This window comes from Oncorhynchus nerka, linkage group LG3, assembly GCF_034236695.1.
Source record: "Oncorhynchus nerka isolate Pitt River linkage group LG3, Oner_Uvic_2.0, whole genome shotgun sequence".
NCBI classification, from domain to species: Eukaryota; Metazoa; Chordata; class Actinopteri; order Salmoniformes; family Salmonidae; genus Oncorhynchus; species Oncorhynchus nerka.
In genome coordinates, this window is record NC_088398.1 from 15,863,579 (window position 1) to 15,882,466 (window position 18,888).

General features: G+C 41.4%; 3 protein-coding genes and 1 long non-coding RNA gene across 7 annotated transcripts in view; all 4 read left to right on the forward strand.

Moving 5' to 3' along the window:
- The first annotated feature begins 1,588 nt into the window (after positions 1 to 1,588).
- On the forward strand, positions 1,589 to 3,546 carry LOC135564300 (uncharacterized). Its single transcript, XR_010460878.1, has 5 exons — positions 1,589 to 2,340; positions 2,428 to 2,604; positions 2,695 to 2,756; positions 2,839 to 3,294; positions 3,374 to 3,546. It is a non-coding gene; the product is annotated as an uncharacterized LOC135564300 (long non-coding RNA).
- A 17-nt stretch (positions 3,547 to 3,563) lies between these two features.
- LOC135564302 (putative nuclease HARBI1) lies at positions 3,564 to 5,325 on the forward strand. Of its 2 annotated transcripts, none has more exons than XM_065008833.1 (3): positions 3,564 to 4,066; positions 4,348 to 4,459; positions 4,554 to 5,325. In XM_065008833.1, exons 1-3 carry the CDS (start codon positions 3,998 to 4,000, stop codon positions 4,922 to 4,924), a joined length of 552 nt encoding a protein of 183 aa, XP_064864905.1. In that variant the 5' UTR covers positions 3,564 to 3,997; the 3' UTR covers positions 4,925 to 5,325. The 2 variants fall into 2 exon arrangements, 1 of the variants encoding a protein (XP_064864905.1); XR_010460881.1 differs by lacking the exon at positions 3,564 to 4,066 and adding an exon at positions 4,081 to 4,251.
- A 1,690-nt stretch (positions 5,326 to 7,015) lies between these two features.
- On the forward strand, positions 7,016 to 9,431 carry LOC135564301 (putative nuclease HARBI1). 3 transcript variants are annotated; one of them, XM_065008829.1, is made up of 9 exons: positions 7,035 to 7,069; positions 7,160 to 7,221; positions 7,304 to 7,390; positions 7,478 to 7,761; positions 7,840 to 7,875; positions 7,974 to 8,528; positions 8,598 to 8,713; positions 8,810 to 8,911; positions 9,006 to 9,431. In XM_065008829.1, the coding sequence occupies exons 6-9, from the start codon at positions 8,057 to 8,059 to the stop codon at positions 9,063 to 9,065; spliced, it is 750 nt and encodes a 249-aa protein (XP_064864901.1). In that variant the 5' UTR covers positions 7,035 to 7,069; positions 7,160 to 7,221; positions 7,304 to 7,390; positions 7,478 to 7,761; positions 7,840 to 7,875; positions 7,974 to 8,056; the 3' UTR covers positions 9,066 to 9,431. The 3 variants fall into 3 exon arrangements, 2 of the variants coding, with proteins under 2 accessions (XP_064864901.1, XP_064864904.1); XR_010460879.1 differs by lacking the exon at positions 8,598 to 8,713 and having other exon boundaries at positions 7,016 to 7,069; XM_065008832.1 differs by lacking the exons at positions 7,035 to 7,069; positions 7,160 to 7,221; positions 7,304 to 7,390 and having other exon boundaries at positions 7,466 to 7,761.
- Positions 9,432 to 14,765: 5,334 nt separating this feature from the next.
- LOC115106878 (mediator of DNA damage checkpoint protein 1-like) overlaps positions 14,766 to 18,888 on the forward strand; it is a 28,530-nt gene continuing 24,407 nt past the window's right edge. Inside the window, 1 exon segment of the mRNA XM_065008835.1 lies at positions 14,766 to 14,820. Within this exon segment, the coding sequence (XP_064864907.1) occupies positions 14,766 to 14,820 (55 nt within the window).

Consider the following 18,888-nt stretch of genomic DNA (forward strand, 5'->3'; position numbering starts at 1 on the left):
TCTGGATAAGAGCGTCTGCTAAATGACTTAAATGTAAATGTAAATGTAAAAGTACGTTCATCTCTAGAAGACAGAACGCGTCTCCTTCCTGAGCAGTATGACAGCTGAGTGGTCCCATGGTGTTTATACTTATATTTTTCTGAGGTCTTGGCTGATTTCTTTTGATTTTCCCATGATGTCAAACAAAGAAGCACTGAGTTTGAAGGTAGGCCTTGAAATACATCCACGGGTACACCTCCAATTGACTCAAATTATGTCAAATAGCCAATCAGTAGCTTATAAAGCCATGACATGATTTTCTGGAATTTTCCAAGCTGTTTAAAGGCACAGTCAACTTAGTGTATGTACATTTCTGACCCACTGGAATTGTGATACAGTTAATTATAAGTAAAATAATCTGTCCGTAAACAATTGTTGGAAAAATTACTTGTGTCATGAACAAAGTAGATATCCTAACCGACTTGCCAAAACTATAATTTGTTAACAAGAAATTTGTGGAGTGGTTGAAAAACTAGTTTTAATGACTCCAACCTAAGTGTATGTAAACTTCCGACTTCAACTGTACATATTACCTGAATTACCTCAACTTACCCGTACCCTTGCACATTGACTCGGTACTGGTACCCTTGTATATAGCCTCGTTATTGTTATTTTATTGTGTTACTATTTGTCCTTTAGTCTATTTAGCAAACTTTTTTTGTACTCTGCATTGTTGGTTAAGGGCTAGTAAGTAAGCATTTCACGGTAAGGTCTACACATGTTGTATTCGGCGCATGTGACAAATACAATTCAATTTGATTTGAACAGTGAAGACATGAGACATGCAGCTCAAAAAGCTCCCCTATTAATCTTGTTTAGGGACAATTCAGTTATCCTACCTAGACTAACCGACAGCACCACAATTCAATGAATCATTGCATTATTGTTTTCAAGTAAGTACAAAATTCTACTCTAGGCTGCAGTGAAAATGTAAGGTTTCCATCCAATCTTTTTCTGGGAGTAAAGTACATGTCAGATAAGAAATGTAATGACGTCATGGGAAAGCATGCAGTTTATTAGGCTACAGATGAAATAGGTTGGTGATGAAATTCACAGGGTGGTGAAAGTTCACAATGATGAGCTTAATGCTCCTTTCAATAAATATCCAGGGTCTTATTCTGGTGACATGATGATGCTTGGCTGCTGTTTGACAAATAAAAATAATCTCACACTTTTGTCCATAATAATCTCCCCACAGTGGAGATGTCACAATACCCAGAAATCTAGCTGTCAAACAAGGAAATGGTTCCAATAATTTTAACACCCTTAATATTTCGCATAGGGGATTTAAGAAACACTTAAAATAAGGGCTTGCCCTGGCATGACGTTGTGATCACCATGCACATCTCTCTCGAAACAAGGTGACTGTGCCACAAAAGCATGCTTAAGTGACGAAGTCCAAATCCACGTTTATAAACACCTGGTCACCACAGTTGCGGTCATAAACATTATTGTGAGTTAATTCTATGAGGGGGAAGGGTGTGCCATTTTTTTACAGTACCAGGGGAGGGTCATGTGAAAATATGTTTTATTTTCACTGTCACGCCCTGGGGCCTGTTGCACAAAAGTAGAATTAAGACATCCGGGATAAATGACTCAGCTGAGCTCAATGAAGCCAAAACATGTGCGTCCAGGCTTAATTGGTTGCACAAAGACCAAGCCAGGATGAGCAGACACGGATTCATTAAACCAGGTGAAACCAATCCTGGATAGGTGCGCGCTCACGGCTCACTCAAATAGACCCCGCCACAGATCACAGATTAACTGATTTACCATGGCAACTAGAGCCGCGTACTTTTCCCCGTCGGAAGCACAAATCCTCATGGAGGCATACGAGGAGGTAAAAGATATAATTAAGAAGAAAGGCAACACCGCCACAGTGATAAAGCAAAGAGAAAAAGCGTGGCAAAGTATTGCAGACCGCCTGAATGCGTAAGTAGTGCACAATTACACACTCACCGCTCCGCTGAAACATCACAATTACAATTCAAATATTTAATTCACATCTCCAAAAATGCAGTTGTACTGTAATTATGAAACGTTAAATTTTTAATTGAAATGCACTGCAGATATGAGTGAAATTGTGTAAAGTAACTCCATCACACTGTATAAAGCTATGATACATTTTTTGATATTTTTACTGAAAACAAGACAAAAATACCAAGTAATTTTTTGCAGTGTGACTCCATTAAATGTGTGTGTGTGTGTGTGTGTGTGTGTGTGTGTGTAGATTAAACATGAACGGGCCAAAACGGACATGGCAGCAGGTCAAAATCAAATACAAGAACATTCTGCAGAATGGTATGGTCCCTGACTAATATTTAACAAAGCACAAGCATATATTGTACCCAGAAGGTGCCTGCTCACACATTGTCTGTACTGTTTTAGCAGTGAAAAAGAATACCCACAGTCAAGGCACGGGTGGTGGGTCACCAAAGGCTGACCTTACCCCAGCAGAGGACATGGCCTTGGAGCTAAATAAAGGCAGGCCCGTCTTAGAGGGGATCCCTGGGGGGAAAGAGACGAGCATAGGTTCCTCCCAAGATGCCACCCGCTTCATTCAAGGTATGTCCTTCCATCTCTACATGGGATACAACCACATTCATATTGAATCAATTTGGACTGTCTGACTTTGGTTTACCTATTGCCTTGCAGTGCCTGGCAGCACTGTGTTCCTGTTAGAGCCACCAGCACAAGCACCAGACGATGCTGATCCAGTGAGTACTCCATCAAAGGCATACTGTAGGCCTGGCATGTCTTGTCTACTAGCTTCAATATGAATCCGATTAAATGTGATAGGGTGAAGGCCCCAGTGCAGCAGCAACAGCACATGATGGAGACGATGATGAGGAGGAGACCATCTCTCTGGATTCCAGAAGGCATGAGGTATCATGTTAAGACTGTGAAAGTACTATTTACTCTACAATGGTGAGGAGTCCTCATCAAAATCAAAAAATCTCATTTCTTTTACAGGACCCAGATGCTATACAGTGGGAAAACCAGCCTGGCAACATAGTGCGTATTAATAAAAGGACACCACATCCTGCCAAATTCCAGCTGCGCTAATTGTATTGTGTTCACAGAGCTCACAAGCTATCAGAAAGTTGTATGGCAACCACCTCCGGCGCCAAATAGAACTGGCAGACATAGACATTCAGTACAAGAAGAAAAAGATGGAAAATCTTGCACTGGAGTCCGAAAAAAGAGAGGACAATTAGGAAACTGGACCTTGAAATAAAAAAACTTGAGAGGGAGGTGAGATATGCCTTCAATGTACACTGTATGCTAACTGTAACACAAATGTATTAATCATTATTTTTCTTTCCTCCCCCAGCTCCAAGAAGATGACACAGCTCAAAATAAAAATTAGGTATATTCTCGTAAAGTCAAGTGAGCCATGACATATGAGCTCTTATTGTGAGCACACAGGACGGTGGCATCTTTCTAAGGTTTTTTTTTATTTTCCCAGCAATCAGTACAACCAAGTCATCGTTATAAGGCATCGCCCTCTTTGCCCACCCCCAGCACCAGGTGTGGCCACTAGCCTATATGAAGGCCCAAAATTGTGTGTTCCTTTCTGCTCTGACAATGGCATGCCCATTCGTGCGAGATGTGGTGGATGAAGAAGCACTTGTGCTGAGGAGAGCCTTCAGGCGAGAAAGGGTCTTCAGGGACCGGTTGGACCCACTGGCCTTCCCTGATGACCATCTATATGAAAGATACAGGTTTTCTGCAGATGGCATCAGGTATCTATGCAGACTACTGGGTCCCAGGATTAAGCACCGCACTGCACGGAGCCATGCACTGAGTGTGGAGCAAATGGTTTGTGTGGCCTTGCGCTTTTTTGCTAGTGGAGCCTTCCTGTACTCAGTGGGGGATGCAGAACAGCTGAACAAGGCCACAATTTGCCGCACAATAAGGAGTGTGTGTCTGGCTATCAAAGCATTAGCATTAGCAGATGTCTTCATCTCCTTCCCTGGCCACAGAAGACTCTGTGACATCAAAGAGGAGTTCTATAGGATTGCAGGTAAGAGGATCTACAAATTACAGGACAACTGTTAACACATAGTAGGATACTCATTACTTTGTGTGACAGGTTTCCCCAATGTCATTGGTGCAGTGGACTGCACACACATAAGGATAAAAGCCCCCTCAGGTGCCCATGAGGCCGATTTTGTGAATAGGAAATCCTTTCACAGCATTAATGTTCAGGTGAACATAACTTTTTGATATTGTCCATTGACGAACACTCTGCATTGCCAGTGATGTGCATTGATTGGTGTAATATTCCTCATCTTATGATTTCAGATGGTCTGCAATGCTGACTGTGTGATCAGCAATGTTGTGGCAAAATGGCCTGGCTCAGTCCATGACTCCAGAATCTTTCGGGCCTCTGAAATCTATCAGTGCCTATCACAAGGTAAGCCACACAACCCCTATTTATAACCATCATGGCTGTGTCAAGAATATCACTGTGTTTATGAGGTAGTAATGATGAGATTTTGTGTTTACAGGTGAATTCTCTGGTGTGTTGCTGGGAGACAGGGGGTATGGCTGCCATCCTTTTCTCCTGACACCTTTCACAGACCCCCAGGAAGCACAGCAGGCCTACAACCATGCCCATGCCAGGACCAGGGCCAGAGTTGAAATGACCTTTGGCCTCCTGAAGGCACGCTTTCACTGCCTTCACAAATTAAGGGTCAGCCCTGTTAGGGCATGTGATATTACTGTGGCTTGTGCTGTCCTCCACAATGTGGCCTGCCTGAGGAAGGAGAGGGCCCCCAAAGTGCCACCAGCCATGGACTGGGACAATCCGGCAATCTTCCCTGATGACGACAGTGGTCGGCTGCTGAGGGACCAATATGTGTTGAATTATTTTAGTTAGTATGTGTGCTTTCAATTTTGGTTAAATATGTCCTGCGGTGGCAGAGGAATTTGGGTTTTTTTGGGTTCGTTTTTGACGAATTTGGCCTCTTATGATGTTTGTGCGGTATACTGTGTGTAATACAAGGCTGCAGGGAGGCTACTGCATCCATTCATTTGTCTGTTCAGTTGATGTGTATGGATTTGTCCTGCATTTATTTTAGTGCGCAGACATGCAGGGTGTGTTATATACAGACCTTTGAATGTGTATGTATCATTTTGTATAATATGCTTGGATTCTGTGCTTTCCATCTTGTAGAGTCACTGTGACTTCAGTTTCGAAAGGAGCTGATGGTTTACCTGCTTTGTTTTGTCCTTACTCAATAAAGGAACATAATGTTACACATTGTGTTTTTATATTCATATGGAATGTGTATTTGTTTATATGACAGAGTACTAGGGCCACACTGAAGAAAAAGGATAAAGTCATAAATTTATGAGGCTGGTTCTTTCTGCAGAAAAGCTACATTGTTTTTACAGTTTTGATACTTATGACAATGTGATACTTAATATTCTGGCACATCAGCATGTCTTTGTTTATGAAACCATACTGAAGTACAATTTCACGAAATGCCCCACATCTGTCATTTTAACAACTGTCCTCCTTTAAAACAACTGGTTACAATATTATGACTTGTGTTTTTTTCCCCTCTGTGGCCCTAATATTCTATCATTTTATATATAGCCTTATAGTCTATGGGAAACTGTAAATTATCTAATGATAGCAACATCTAAAAATCATTTTTTTATCCAAAATCATTGAAATTAATGATCACAAACGTTTAAATAATAACAGTGGGTCTAGTTATATGTGATAACAATGTATAGTGAGCAGTGAAATAACTATTGGTTTCCATTTGTGGTGACTGCTGACTGACATTAGGGATGAGATTAAATAGGTCCTGGAATTTAGCCTGGTCTGGAGCAGGCTAGCTCCACAAAATAAATCTCCATGGTAATTTATACCATAACATATCCTCCTGCCCCCTATCCATCTTTAGTGCAACCGGATTACGGATCAATTGAGCCAGGATCACCAAGATATCCTGGCTTAATCCCTTATCCTAGTTTTGTGCAACAGGCCCCTGGGGCCTGTTGCACAAAAGTAGAATTAAGACATCCGGGATAAATGACTCAGCTGAGCTCAATGAAGCCAAAACATGTGCGTCCAGGCTTAATTGGTTGCACAAAGACCAAGCCAGGATGAGCAGACACGGATTCATTAAGCCAGGTGAAACCAATCCTGGATAGGTGCGCGCTCACGGCTCACTCAAATAGACCCCGCCACAGATCACAGATTAACTGATTTACCATGGCAACTAGAGCCGCGTACTTTTCCCCGTCGGAAGCACAAATCCTCATGGAGGCATACGAGGAGGTAAAAGATATAATTAAGAAGAAAGGCAACACCGCCACAGTGATAAAGCAAAGAGAAAAAGCGTGGCAAAGTATTGCAGACCGCCTGAATGCGTAAGTAGTGCACAATTACACACTCACCGCTCCGCTGAAACATCACAATTACAATTCAAATATTTAATTCACATCTCCAAAAATGCAGTTGTACTGTAATTATGAAACGGTTAAATTTTTAATTGAAATGCACTGCAGATATGAGTGAAATTGTGTAAAGTAACTCCATCACACTGTATAAAGCTATGATAAATTTTTTGATATTTTTACTGAAAACAAGACAAAAATACCAAGTAATTTTTTGCAGTGTGACTCCATTAAATGTGTGTGTGTGTGTGTGTGTGTGTGTGTGTGTGTGTGTAGATTAAACATGAACGGGCCAAAACGGACATGGCAGCAGGTCAAAATCAAATACAAGAACATTCTGCAGAATGGTATGGTCCCTGACTAATATTTAACAAAGCACAAGCATATATTGTACCCAGAAGGTGCCTGCTCACACATTGTCTGTACTGTTTTAGCAGTGAAAAAGAATACCCACAGACAAGGCACGGGTGGTGGGTCACCAAAGGCTGACCTTACCCCAGCAGAGGACATGGCCTTGGAGCTAAATAAAGGCAGGCCCGTCTTAGAGGGGATCCCTGGGGGAAAGAGACGAGCATAGGTTCCTCCCAAGATGCCACCCGCTTCATTCAAGGTATGTCCTTCCATCTCTACATGGGATACAACCACATTCATATTGAATCAATTTGGACTGTCTGACTTTGGTTTACCTATTGCCTTGCAGTGCCTGGCAGCACTGTGTTCCTGTTAGAGCCACCAGCACAAGCACCAGACGATGCTGATCCAGTGAGTACTCCATCAAAGGCATACTGTAGGCCTGGCATGTCTTGTCTACTAGCTTCAATATGAATCCGATTAAATGTGATAGGGTGAAGGCCCCAGTGCAGCAGCAACAGCACATGATGGAGACGATGATGAGGAGGAGACCATCTCTCTGGATTCCAGAAGGCATGAGGTATCATGTTAAGACTGTGAAAGTACTATTTACTCTACAATGGTGAGGAGTCCTCATCAAAATCAAAAAATCTAATTTCTTTTACAGGACCCAGATGCTATACAGTGGGAAAACCAGCCTGGCAACATAGTGCGTATTAATAAAAGGACACCACATCCTGCCAAATTCCAGCTGCGCTAATTGTATTGTGTTCACAGAGCTCACAAGCTATCAGAAAGTTGTATGGCAACCACCTCCGGCGCCAAATAGAACTGGCAGACATAGACATTCAGTACAAGAAGAAAAAGATGGAAAATCTTGCACTGGAGTCCGAAATAAAAAAGAGGACAATTAGGAAACTGGACCTTGAAATAAAAAAACTTGAGAGGGAGGTGAGATATGCCTTCAATGTACACTGTATGCTAACTGTAACACAAATGTATTAATCATTATTTTTCTTTCCTCCCCAGCTCCAAGAAGATGACACAGCTCAAAATAAAAATTAGGTATATTCTCGTAAAGTCAAGTGAGCCATGACATATGAGCTCTTATTGTGAGCACACAGGACGGTGGCATCTTTCTAAGGTTTTTTTTATTTTCCCAGCAATCAGTACAACCAAGTCATCGTTATAAGGCATCGCCCTCTTTTGCCCACCCCCCCCCCACCAGGTGTGGCCACTAGCCTATATGAAGGCCCAAAATTGTGTGTTCCTTTCTGCTCTGACAATGGCATGCCCATTCGTGCGAGATGTGGTGGATGAAGAAGCACTTGTGCTGAGGAGAGCCTTCAGGCGAGAAAGGGTCTTCAGGGACCGGTTGGACCCACTGGCCTTCCCTGATGACCATCTATATGAAAGATACAGGTTTTCTGCAGATGGCATCAGGTATCTATGCAGACTACTGGGTCCCAGGATTAAGCACCGCACTGCACGGAGCCATGCACTGAGTGTGGAGCAAATGGTTTGTGTGGCCTTGCGCTTTTTTGCTAGTGGAGCCTTCCTGTACTCAGTGGGGGATGCAGAACAGCTGAACAAGGCCACAATTTGCCGCACAATAAGGAGTGTGTGTCTGGCTATCAAAGCATTAGCAGATGTCTTCATCTCCTTCCCTGGCCACAGAAGACTCTGTGACATCAAAGAGGAGTTCTATAGGATTGCAGGTAAGAGGATCTACAAATTACAGGACAACTGTTAACACATAGTAGGATACTCATTACTTTGTGTGACAGGTTTCCCCAATGTCATTGGTGCAGTGGACTGCACACACATAAGGATACAAGCCCCCTCAGGTGCCCATGAGGCCGATTTTGTGAATAGGAAATCCTTTCACAGCATTAATGTTCAGGTGAACATAACTTTTTGATATTGTCCATTGACGAACACTCTGCATTGCCAGTGATGTGCATTGATTGGTGTAATATTCCTCATCTTATGATTTCAGATGGTCTGCAATGCTGACTGTGTGATCAGCAATGTTGTGGCAAAATGGCCTGGCTCAGTCCATGACTCCAGAATCTTTCGGGCCTCTGAAATCTATCACAAGGTAAGCCACACAACCCCTATTTATAACCATCATGGCTGTGTCAAGAATATCACTGTGTTTATGAGGTAGTAATGATGAGATTTTGTGTTGACAGGTGAATTCTCTGGTGTGTTGCTGGGAGACAGGGGGTATGGCTGCCAGCCTTTTCTCCTGACACCTTTCACAGACCCCCAGGAAGCACAGCAGGCCTACAACCATGCCCATGCCAGGACCAGGGCCAGAGTTGAAATGACCTTTGGCCTCCTGAAGGCACGCTTTCACTGCCTTCACAAATTAAGGGTCAGCCCTGTTAGGGCATGTGATATTACTGTGGCTTGTGCTGTCCTCCACAATGTGGCCTGCCTGAGGAAGGAGAGGGCCCCCAGAGTGCCACCAGCCATGGACTGGGACAATCCGGCAATCTTCCCTGATGACGACAGTGGTCGGCTGCTGAGGGACCAATATGTGTTGAATTATTTTAGTTAGTATGTGTGCTTTCAATTTTGGTTAAATATGTCCTGCGGTGGCAGAGGAATTTGGGTTTTTTGGGTTCGTTTTTGACGAATTTGGCCTCTTATGATGTTTGTGCGGTATACTGTGTGTAATACAAGGCTGCAGGGAGGCTACTGCATCCATTCATTTGTCTGTTCAGTTGATGTGTATGGATTTGTCCTGCATTTATTTTAGTGTGCAGACATGCAGGGTGTGTTATATATACAGACCTTTGAATGTGTATGTATAATTTTGTATAATATGCTTGGATTCTGTGCTTTCCATCTTGTAGAGTCACTGTGACTTCAGTTTCGAAAGGAGCTGATGGTTTACCTGCTTTGTTTTGTCCTTATTCAATAAAGGAACATAATGTTACATATTGTGTTTTTATATTCATATGGAATGTGTCTTTGTTTATATGACAGAGTACTAGGGCCACACTGAAGAAAAAGGATAAAGTCATAAATTTATGAGGCTGGTTCTTTCTGCAGAAAAGCTACATATTGTTTTGATACTTATGACAATGTGATACTTAATATTCTGGCACATCAGCATGTCTTTGTTTATGAAACCATACTGAAGTACAATTTCACGAAATGCCCCACATCTGTCCTCCTTTAAAACAACTGGTTACAATATTATGACTTGTGTTTTTTTCCCCCTCTGTAGCCCTAATATTCTATCATTTTATATATAGCCTTATAGTCTATGGGAAACTGTAAATTATCTAATGATAGCAACATCATCTAAAAATCATTTTTTATCCAAAATCATTGAAATTAATGATCACAAACGTTTAAATAATAACAGTGGGTCTAGTTATATGTGATAACAATGTATAGTGAGCAGTGAAATAACTATTGGTTTCCATTTGTGGTGACTGCTGACTGACATTAGGGATGAGATTAAATAGATCCTGGAATTTAGCCTGGTCTGGAGCAGGCTAGCTCCACAGAATAAATCTCCATGGTAATTTATACCATAACATATCCTCCTGCCCCCTATCCATCTTTAGTGCAACCGGATTACGGATCAATTGAGCCAGGATCACCAAGATATCCTGGCTTAATCCCTTATCCTAGTTTTGTGCAACAGGCCCCAGGTCTAAGTATTTTGTGTTTTTCTTCATGTATTGGGTCAGGCCAGGGTGTGGCATGGAGTTTTTGTATTGTGGTGTGTTTTGTCTGGGGGTTTTGGTGTGTATGTTAGTGGGATTGTAGCTTAGTAGGGTGTTCTAGGAAAGTCTATGGCTGTCTGGAGTGGTTCTCAATCAGAGGCAGGTGTTTATCGTTGTCTCTGATTGGGAACCATATTTAGGCAGCCATATTCTTTGGTTGTATTGTGGGTGATTGTCCTGAGTGTATTGATGTCCTTGTTAGAGGTTAGTAGACACATGTATAGGCTGTTTTCGGTTATCGTTTCGTTTGTTGTTTTTGTAGTGTTAGTGTTTTGTCGTGTTTTACGTTGGTTTAATAAAGATGAATCTCAATCGACACGCTGCAGTTTGGTCCGACTCTCCTTCACCACATGAAAACCGTGACATTCACAGTAAATTTCCAACTGTCAGTTAAAGGTTCAACTTCAGGACTGAAAATATAATCGAAACATTTTATTTAAACAGAGTTGGGGGTAAATGTAATGGTTATAAGTAGTAATTTAGTTGTTTGTTCATAAATATAATTTCAATACACTTCGTAAATGGGGTATGAATAGAAATGAAATCGATCTCCACCCTATTATATGAAAATCACTCCCAGTCTCCAGCCCAGCCCCCGCAGTCTCTCTCTGGACCCAGTCCAGAGGTTTACCATCCTCCTATCAGTAGGATATTATACTGGCAGCAAGTTCATAGATTATAAAAAAAATTAAAACAAGAGGCCCCCTGCAAAGACATGCTAATCTTGGGAATATCCTTTTTTTGCACTCTAGTGAGGTACAACTGTTTTTCACTGCATTACAACCACCTCTGAAAAAATTAATGGATAATTTGACATATTCTACTGTTTATACCAGCATTTCTTTTAAAAGTTTACAGAAATACTGTCATGTCGAAAGCTATTGTGTAGGCTATATTTAAAGAAATACACTTCTAATAAAATATGTGTTATTGGAATTACTCAATAGAGTCTGCAAAACTTAAATGGGTCTCTTGTGCTGGGCAACGGGTTTAATACAGAGTACCGGTGACTCCTTACTGAGCCATGCCCCAGGACTACCTGACATGATGACTCCTTGCTGTCCCCAGTCCACCTGGCCATGCTGCTGCTCCAGTTTCAACTGTTCTGCCTTACTATTATTCGACCATGCTGGTCATTTATGAACATTTGAACATCTTGGCCATGTTCTGTTATAATCTCCACCCGGCACAGCCAGAAGAGGACTGGCCACCCCCACATATGCATTCTCTAATTCTCTCTTTCTTTCTCTCTCTCGGAGGACCTGAGCCCTAGGACCGTGCCCCGGGACTACCTGACATGATGACTCCTTGCTGTCCCCAGTCCACCTGACTGTGCTGCTGCTCCAGTTTCAACTGTTCTGCCTTACTATTATTCGACCATGCTGGTCATTTATGAACATTTGAACATCTTGGCCATGTTCTGTTATAATCTCCACCCGGCACAGCCAGAAGAGGACTGGCCACCCCACATATGCATTCTCTAATTCTCTCTTTCTTTCTCTCTCTCGGAGGACCTGAGCCCTAGGACCGTGCCCCGGGACTACCTGACATGATGACTCCTTGCTGTCCCCAGTCCACCTGACTGTGCTGCTGCTCCAGTTTCAACTGTTCTGCCTTACTATTATTCGACCATGCTGGTCATTTATGAACATTTGAACATCTTGGCCATGTTCTGTTATAATCTCCACCCGGCACAGCCAGAAGAGGACTGGCCACCCCACATATGCATTCTCTAATTCTCTCTTTTTTTCTCTCTCTCGGAGGACCTGAGCCCTAGGACCGTGCCCCGGGACTACCTGACATGATGACTCCTTGCTGTCCCCAGTCCACCTGACTGTGCTGCTGCTCCAGTTTCAACTGTTCTGCCTTATTATTATTCGACCATGCTGGTCATTTATGAACATTTGTACATCTTGGCCATGTTCTGTTATAATCTCCACCCGGCACAGCCAGAAGAGGACTGGCCACCCCACATAGCCTGGTTCTTCTCTAGGTTTCTTCCTAGGTTTTGGCCTTTCTAGGGAGTTTTTCCTAGCCACCGTGCTTCTACACCTGCATTGCTTGCTGTCTGGGGTTTTAGGCTGGGTTTCTGTACAGCACTTTGAGATATCAGCTGATGTACGAAGGGCTATATCAATAAATTTGATTTGATTTGATTTACTCCACCCACTTCTTTCTCTTCAATGCAATGCATGGTATTACCTTAGAGAAGGTCCAAGAACTCCTGAAGCAAGCTGTGTTCTATCTGGTATCATAAGAGAAGAAACACAGTGGGAAAGTATCACATTTTCTTCAAAAAGACAAAAGTCATCTGTGCTCTGACAAATGCACAAAGAATGACTCATCGAGTTCTTAACAAAGGCAACCAAAACTCTTCCATCTCCACTTACTAAAGAGGATTATTAAGCCATGACAACAAGTGGTTCAAGGATAGAATAATTGACAGGTACAATGATCTTTTGAAGTCACATCTGAAGGAACAATTTGTGTTAATGTCCCTTGCATCTTTTGCAAGTCAGAAATTACAGAGTCTGTTTTGTGACAGCAAAGAGATTAAACCAAATGTGCCTGGAATGGTGCACAAGTGGTGGCTTTTGAGCATGTGATAGTGCCTGTGAACTTAAAGTCACATTGGACAGTTATAGCCATAGATTTGCAACATATACTGTAGTTGGCAGCAGTAATTGCATTACATTCCATTACAATGATGGATTCCTTAAGCCAATATGAAAGAGAATGAAAGGATAAACTACTTCCACTTCAGAAATACCTGGAATTACAGTATCTGGCAATGTATGGATTTGCGGTGGAAGTGACACTAAACTATGAATTTCCTCATCGGTGTCCCTATTTTAGAAAACAGTCAGACGGTAATGGTGTTTATGTGTACTTATTCTCTAAAGCAGTCTTATTAGAGGGCAGTGTGGGTACACTTTGTCACAATGGCATGCGATGGTATGTTTTAATTGAGTTATCTGCGTAATGCATTTTAAACTCTACAGAAAATGACTACTGACCTCGATAGATAATAAACACCTCTCTGTATTATGTATTATCATTAAATCTTGTCTCTGTTATTGGTTTAGACAACGTGGTTAATATACCTTTAATGTATACTGCTAACCTTGATAGATAATAAACACCTCTCTGTATTATGTATTATCTTTCAATCTTGTCTCTGTTATTGGTTTAGACAACTTAGTTAATGGACCTTTAATGTGTTCTGCTAACCTTGATTGAAAAAGCAACCCATAGAGGCCTATAACTTGTAAAGAATGTTCTCCATTGTTGTTCTGAAAGCTTGATTATATTGTGTTCTATTAGCCATGTAGCCTTGTTGTTTCTTGTAGTACATTTTAAACTCTACAAAAGACCCTTTGCTGACCTTGATCCATAATCATGACCAAATAACTTGTAAATAATCTTGCCATTGTTATAATTTTTTTAAACTAGGTAATCGTCCTATGCCTTTGCTGTATACTGCTAACCTGAATAGATAAGAATCACACATCGGCCTACAACTTGTAAATACATTTCTCCATTGCTGTTCAGAATGTGTGATTAATTATACTGTCTTAACAGCCTGGTTAATATTCATTACATTTAACTTGTAAATAAATTAGATTTATTTTTGTTCAAAAAAAAGTTGACCTTTGTGTTTCTTTTTTTGTTCATTTTTTTATGAATTGTTTTCAGAACCATGGATAGTACCAGACTATTTAAAGCTGTGTTGCTGGGTATGTACGACACAATCCCATCCAAAACGACACATCTGGTTAGTAGAGACACTACTGAGTATTTTCCACTCCACTTTAGCTGAGACAGGTAGAAAAGTTATCTCTCTACAACCCATTATTCTCAACATACCAATGTCAACATAGTATTCTTTCATTATTGGAATTAAACAACAACAAATAATATTCATATTTTTTTATATTTTTTTATCGAATTACTCATTGCATTTTCTTGTTGTCACTATAGAAGTGTCCAGTGATTAAAATGTAATATCTTTTGAATGAGTTATCCACATTACAATGTTTTGCCTTTTATTTTGAAGTTTCCTCATTACCATATGAAAGTGACATCCTTGTTTGTGCTGCTGGCAGCTTTCTGGTGTCCAGATTATCAAAACCGTTGACCACACTAGTTCGGTTGGGTCTTCATGGTTCGCTGTCTCTTTGTGTCTCGACATTTTTACCTGTCAACATGAGGGAAATCGTGCATATCCAATCCGGCCAGTGCGGTAACCAGATTGGTGCCAGGATAAGAACCTATCCATTCATCATCCTAATTATGAACTGCTGTTGTAGTCTAACTGTTGCAGTTTCATATAAAAAAAAAATTAAATGGTCAGGTTGGATTTCATACATTAGATTATGATATAGCGCGAGATGAGACCACTATGCTTTGAGCTTTTGTTTTATCACAGAAAGTGGTAGTGGCTTCCTTTTTAACCCTTATAATAAAACTTTACATGCTCAGAATTACAACTACAATGGTTTGGATAAATGATCAAAGCAGTTTATTGAATGACTGTCTATAATATAGTAAAGGCTTGTTTCAAATGATTCAACACAACTGAAAACTACTACAAAGAATGGATACTTATCCTGTCACATTCACCCTATTAATCTACCTTTTTATTTTGAGACTATTTAGGCCTATTTTGCAATGTTATTTCATACAATATGCAGAGTGAATTGGGTGTGTGATAGCTACCATTTGTTAAAGTATTGTAACTCTACAATTAAGAACTCGGTGGTAAATGTGTGCGTGTGTACGTCTGTGTAAGCCAATGTGTGGAATTGTCTAGGATTATCGGTTTAACCGGGTTCTCTGGCGTGTCTACGTCTCCAGATCGCATTAAAGCTGCTCTCGCATTATTGTCTGAAATCAACATATTCTTCACTTCACTGTCAAGGTCTGTCAAACTGTGAAATGGTGACTTTCCCTTTTGCCTCGCATATTTGAGAAACTTGCGTTCAAGACAATCACATCTATTCATGTAGCCTGCTATGCGCAAGAGCCAAATGACATGTTTTCCTTCAGATACTGGATCGATATATCGATTCGATTTATTCCAGTGGGCTGTGTAGACGCTGACAGAGTTTTCCATTGGTGTGTGAGAGGGGATGCAGAAGAGCATTGAGAAGAGTCGGGCGTGCATAATTTACAATGATGGAAAGAGAATAAAATACCATTTGAAAGGTCTGTCAGTTCTTTGGGCTTTTCCAAATTGGAGAGACAAAATGTTGACATTGCTTTGTTCTCTTTGAGATAATGTTTTTATTTTGTAGGGCGTGACTGCTTTGTGTTAGTGGTCCATTTCCCATGTACAATAAGTCTTGACATCATCAGATAGAAGTACCCCAACCCCACCCGGTCTCTCATAGGTCTATGGGTGAAACTGTTTGACAGTCTTTCTGGTTGATAGCTCATGTAGGCTTACAATGGAGGACATAATGGTCCAGTCAGACCAATCAAATCCATATTCTCTGTATCAGGGTGTCTAAGGTTGTCATGACGACCCTAGGTCCATGGTCATTATAGAGCCACAGAACCATACCAAGGTCATTCCTTCTTCAGACACACAGTACAGCTCATCATAATCATGATGGCAGAGGCGTTTCCCGCTGCTAGCGTTGATTTGAATAATGTCCATGTAAAAAGCAGGACCGTACAGTAGCACTGCCCGCCTCATCCTAATCAATGTCTGTCCTCCCCTAACCAAATTAGGGGCGGATGGGGTGGGGGAGGGACATACAGACAGAGGAAACAGCTGACGGAACAGACGGTGAAGTCACTGGATTCAACACCGATGTAATCTGATACTACTGGAGGAAGAGACAGACAGAGATGAGAAAAAGAGAGAGAGAGAGAGAGAGAGAGAGAGAGAGAGAGAGAGAGAGAGAAAGAGAGAGAAGTAGAGAGAGAGAGAAGTAGAGAGAGAGAGAGAGAGAGAGAGAGAGAGAGAGAGAGAAGTAGAGAGAGAGAGAAGTAGAGAGAGAGAGAGAGAGAGAGAGAGGGAGAGAGAAAGAGAGAGAGAGAAGTAGAGAGAGAGAGAGAGAAGTAGAGAGAGAGAGAGAGAGAGAGAGAGAGAGAGAGAGAGAGAGAGAGAGAGAGAGAGAGAGAGAAAGAGAGAGAAGTAGAGAGAGAGAGAAGTAGAGAGAGAGAGAGAGAGAGACAGAGAGGGACAGAGAGAGAGAGAGAGAGAGAGAGAGAGAGACAGAGACAGAGACAGAGAGAGAAAAGAGAGAGAGAGAGAAGAGCGAGAGAGAGAAAGAGAGAGAGAAAGAGAGAGAGAGAGAGAAAGATAGAGAGAGAGAGAGAGAGAGAGAGAGAAAGAGAGAGAGAGAAAGAAGAGAGAGAGAAGTAGAGAGAGAGAGAGAGAGAGAGAGAGAGAGAGAGAGAGACAGAGGGACAGAGAGAGAGAGAGAGAGAGAGAAGAGAGAGAGAGAGAGAAAGAGAGAGAGAGAGAAAGAGAGAGAGAAAGAGAGAGAGAGAGAGAAAGATAGAGAGAGAGAGAGAGAGAGAGAAAGAGAGAGAGAGAGAGAGAGAGAAGTAGAGAGAGAGAGAGAGAGAGAGAGAGAGAGAGGGACAAGGAATCTGTTTTGTGGGGAGACTTGGTCAAGAAGGCAGCTCCAGTGTACAGATTGATGATACTATCAGGTCATACATATACATCGTATGTCTCTGAGATCAATACAATTTCATATTAAATTGAAATCCACATTGAATGTACATTACCGTTCAAAAGTTTGGGGTCATGTTCTTGTTTTTGAAAGACTGGCCTTCTTTAGACTAGTTGAGTATCTGGAGCATCAGCATTTGTGGGTTCGATTACATGCTCAAAATGGCCAGAAACAAAGGACTTTCTTCTGAAACTCATCAGTCTAGCCTTGTTCTGAGAAATTAAGGCTATTTCATGCAAGAAATTGCCAAGAAACTGACCAGAATAGAAAGAGGAGTGGGAGGCCCCGGTGCACAACTGAGCAAGAGGACAAGTACATTAGAGTGTCTCATTTGAGAAACAGACGCCTCACAAGTCCTCAACTGGCAGCTTCATTAAATAGAACCCGCAAAACATTACTTCCTTAAACAACAGTTTTCAGCTGTGCTAACATAATTGAAAAATGGTTTTCTAATGATCAATTAGCCTTTTAAAATGATAAACTTGATAAAATGATAAACTTAGCTAACACAACGTGCCATTGGAACACAGGAGTGATGGTTGCTGATAACAGGCTTCTGTACGCCTATGTAGATATTCCATTTAAAAAATCAGTAGTCATTTACAACATTAACAATGTCTACACTGTATTTCTGATCAATTTGATGTTATTTAAATGGACAAAAATTATTTTAAAAATAAGGACGTTTCTAGGTGACCCCAAACTTTTGAAAGGTAATGTAAGCTACTTCAATGGGACAGTGAACCTCGCTGGTGTCCATGTAACTGTTAGTTTAGTAAAGTGTTAGTTAGAATAACATTACTGGTGGCCTGACAGAGAGGATGCTACCCCCTCTAGGGTGTCATGGGTTGGATGGCCACCAGACGGATCTGATTGACAGCCCAGTTGAAGGCATAGGAGAGTGGGTGTGGCACTGTGCACTTTTCTGGCCATTGTCCCCATTCTTTCAAAGCAATTATTCTCAGTCCTCCCTGATAACCATCTATCCTATCTATGGCTGTCCCTCACTCATCCTCTTTCTCTGACTCCCTCTCTCTCTCTCTCTCTCTCTCAGATTAAGGTCACTTGGTCATATTGCCTGAGCATACATGGTTTATCAAAACACTGGTTGCTACTGTATATTGAGTCCATACAGTTGAGTACCCTCAAATCTCTCTTAACTACTGATCTGATTTCCTTACTGTTTATCTAGATTATCCCAAATCCTCCCTTGATGCTGCTGTTTACAGAAAATTAGCAGAGACAACAAATGTCTGAAACAAAAGGTCACACACATACACACACACAAACACGCAAACACGCAAGCATGCACCTCAAGGGGTGAACTAGACACGATTACAGATCTAGAGATGATCAGCTTTCTCAATTAACTCTGACTGCCTGCAAATGGATTTCATTTTCATGCTTGTCTATGAAAAGATATGTGTGTCCTTTGTGTTCTATCCCTCTCCTCACAGGACCTTTTAAAAGCCTCCTCTGTTCCAATAACACTATTATAGCCATCTATCTCAGTCTATGAGTATTTAAAGTGACCCAGGGCTTTTTATGGATTTATAGTAAAGACATGTAATTTAACTGTAAAAATGTATTACCTTTTAATGTGCCATGAACACAACCAGTCATTATGTTTTCATCTG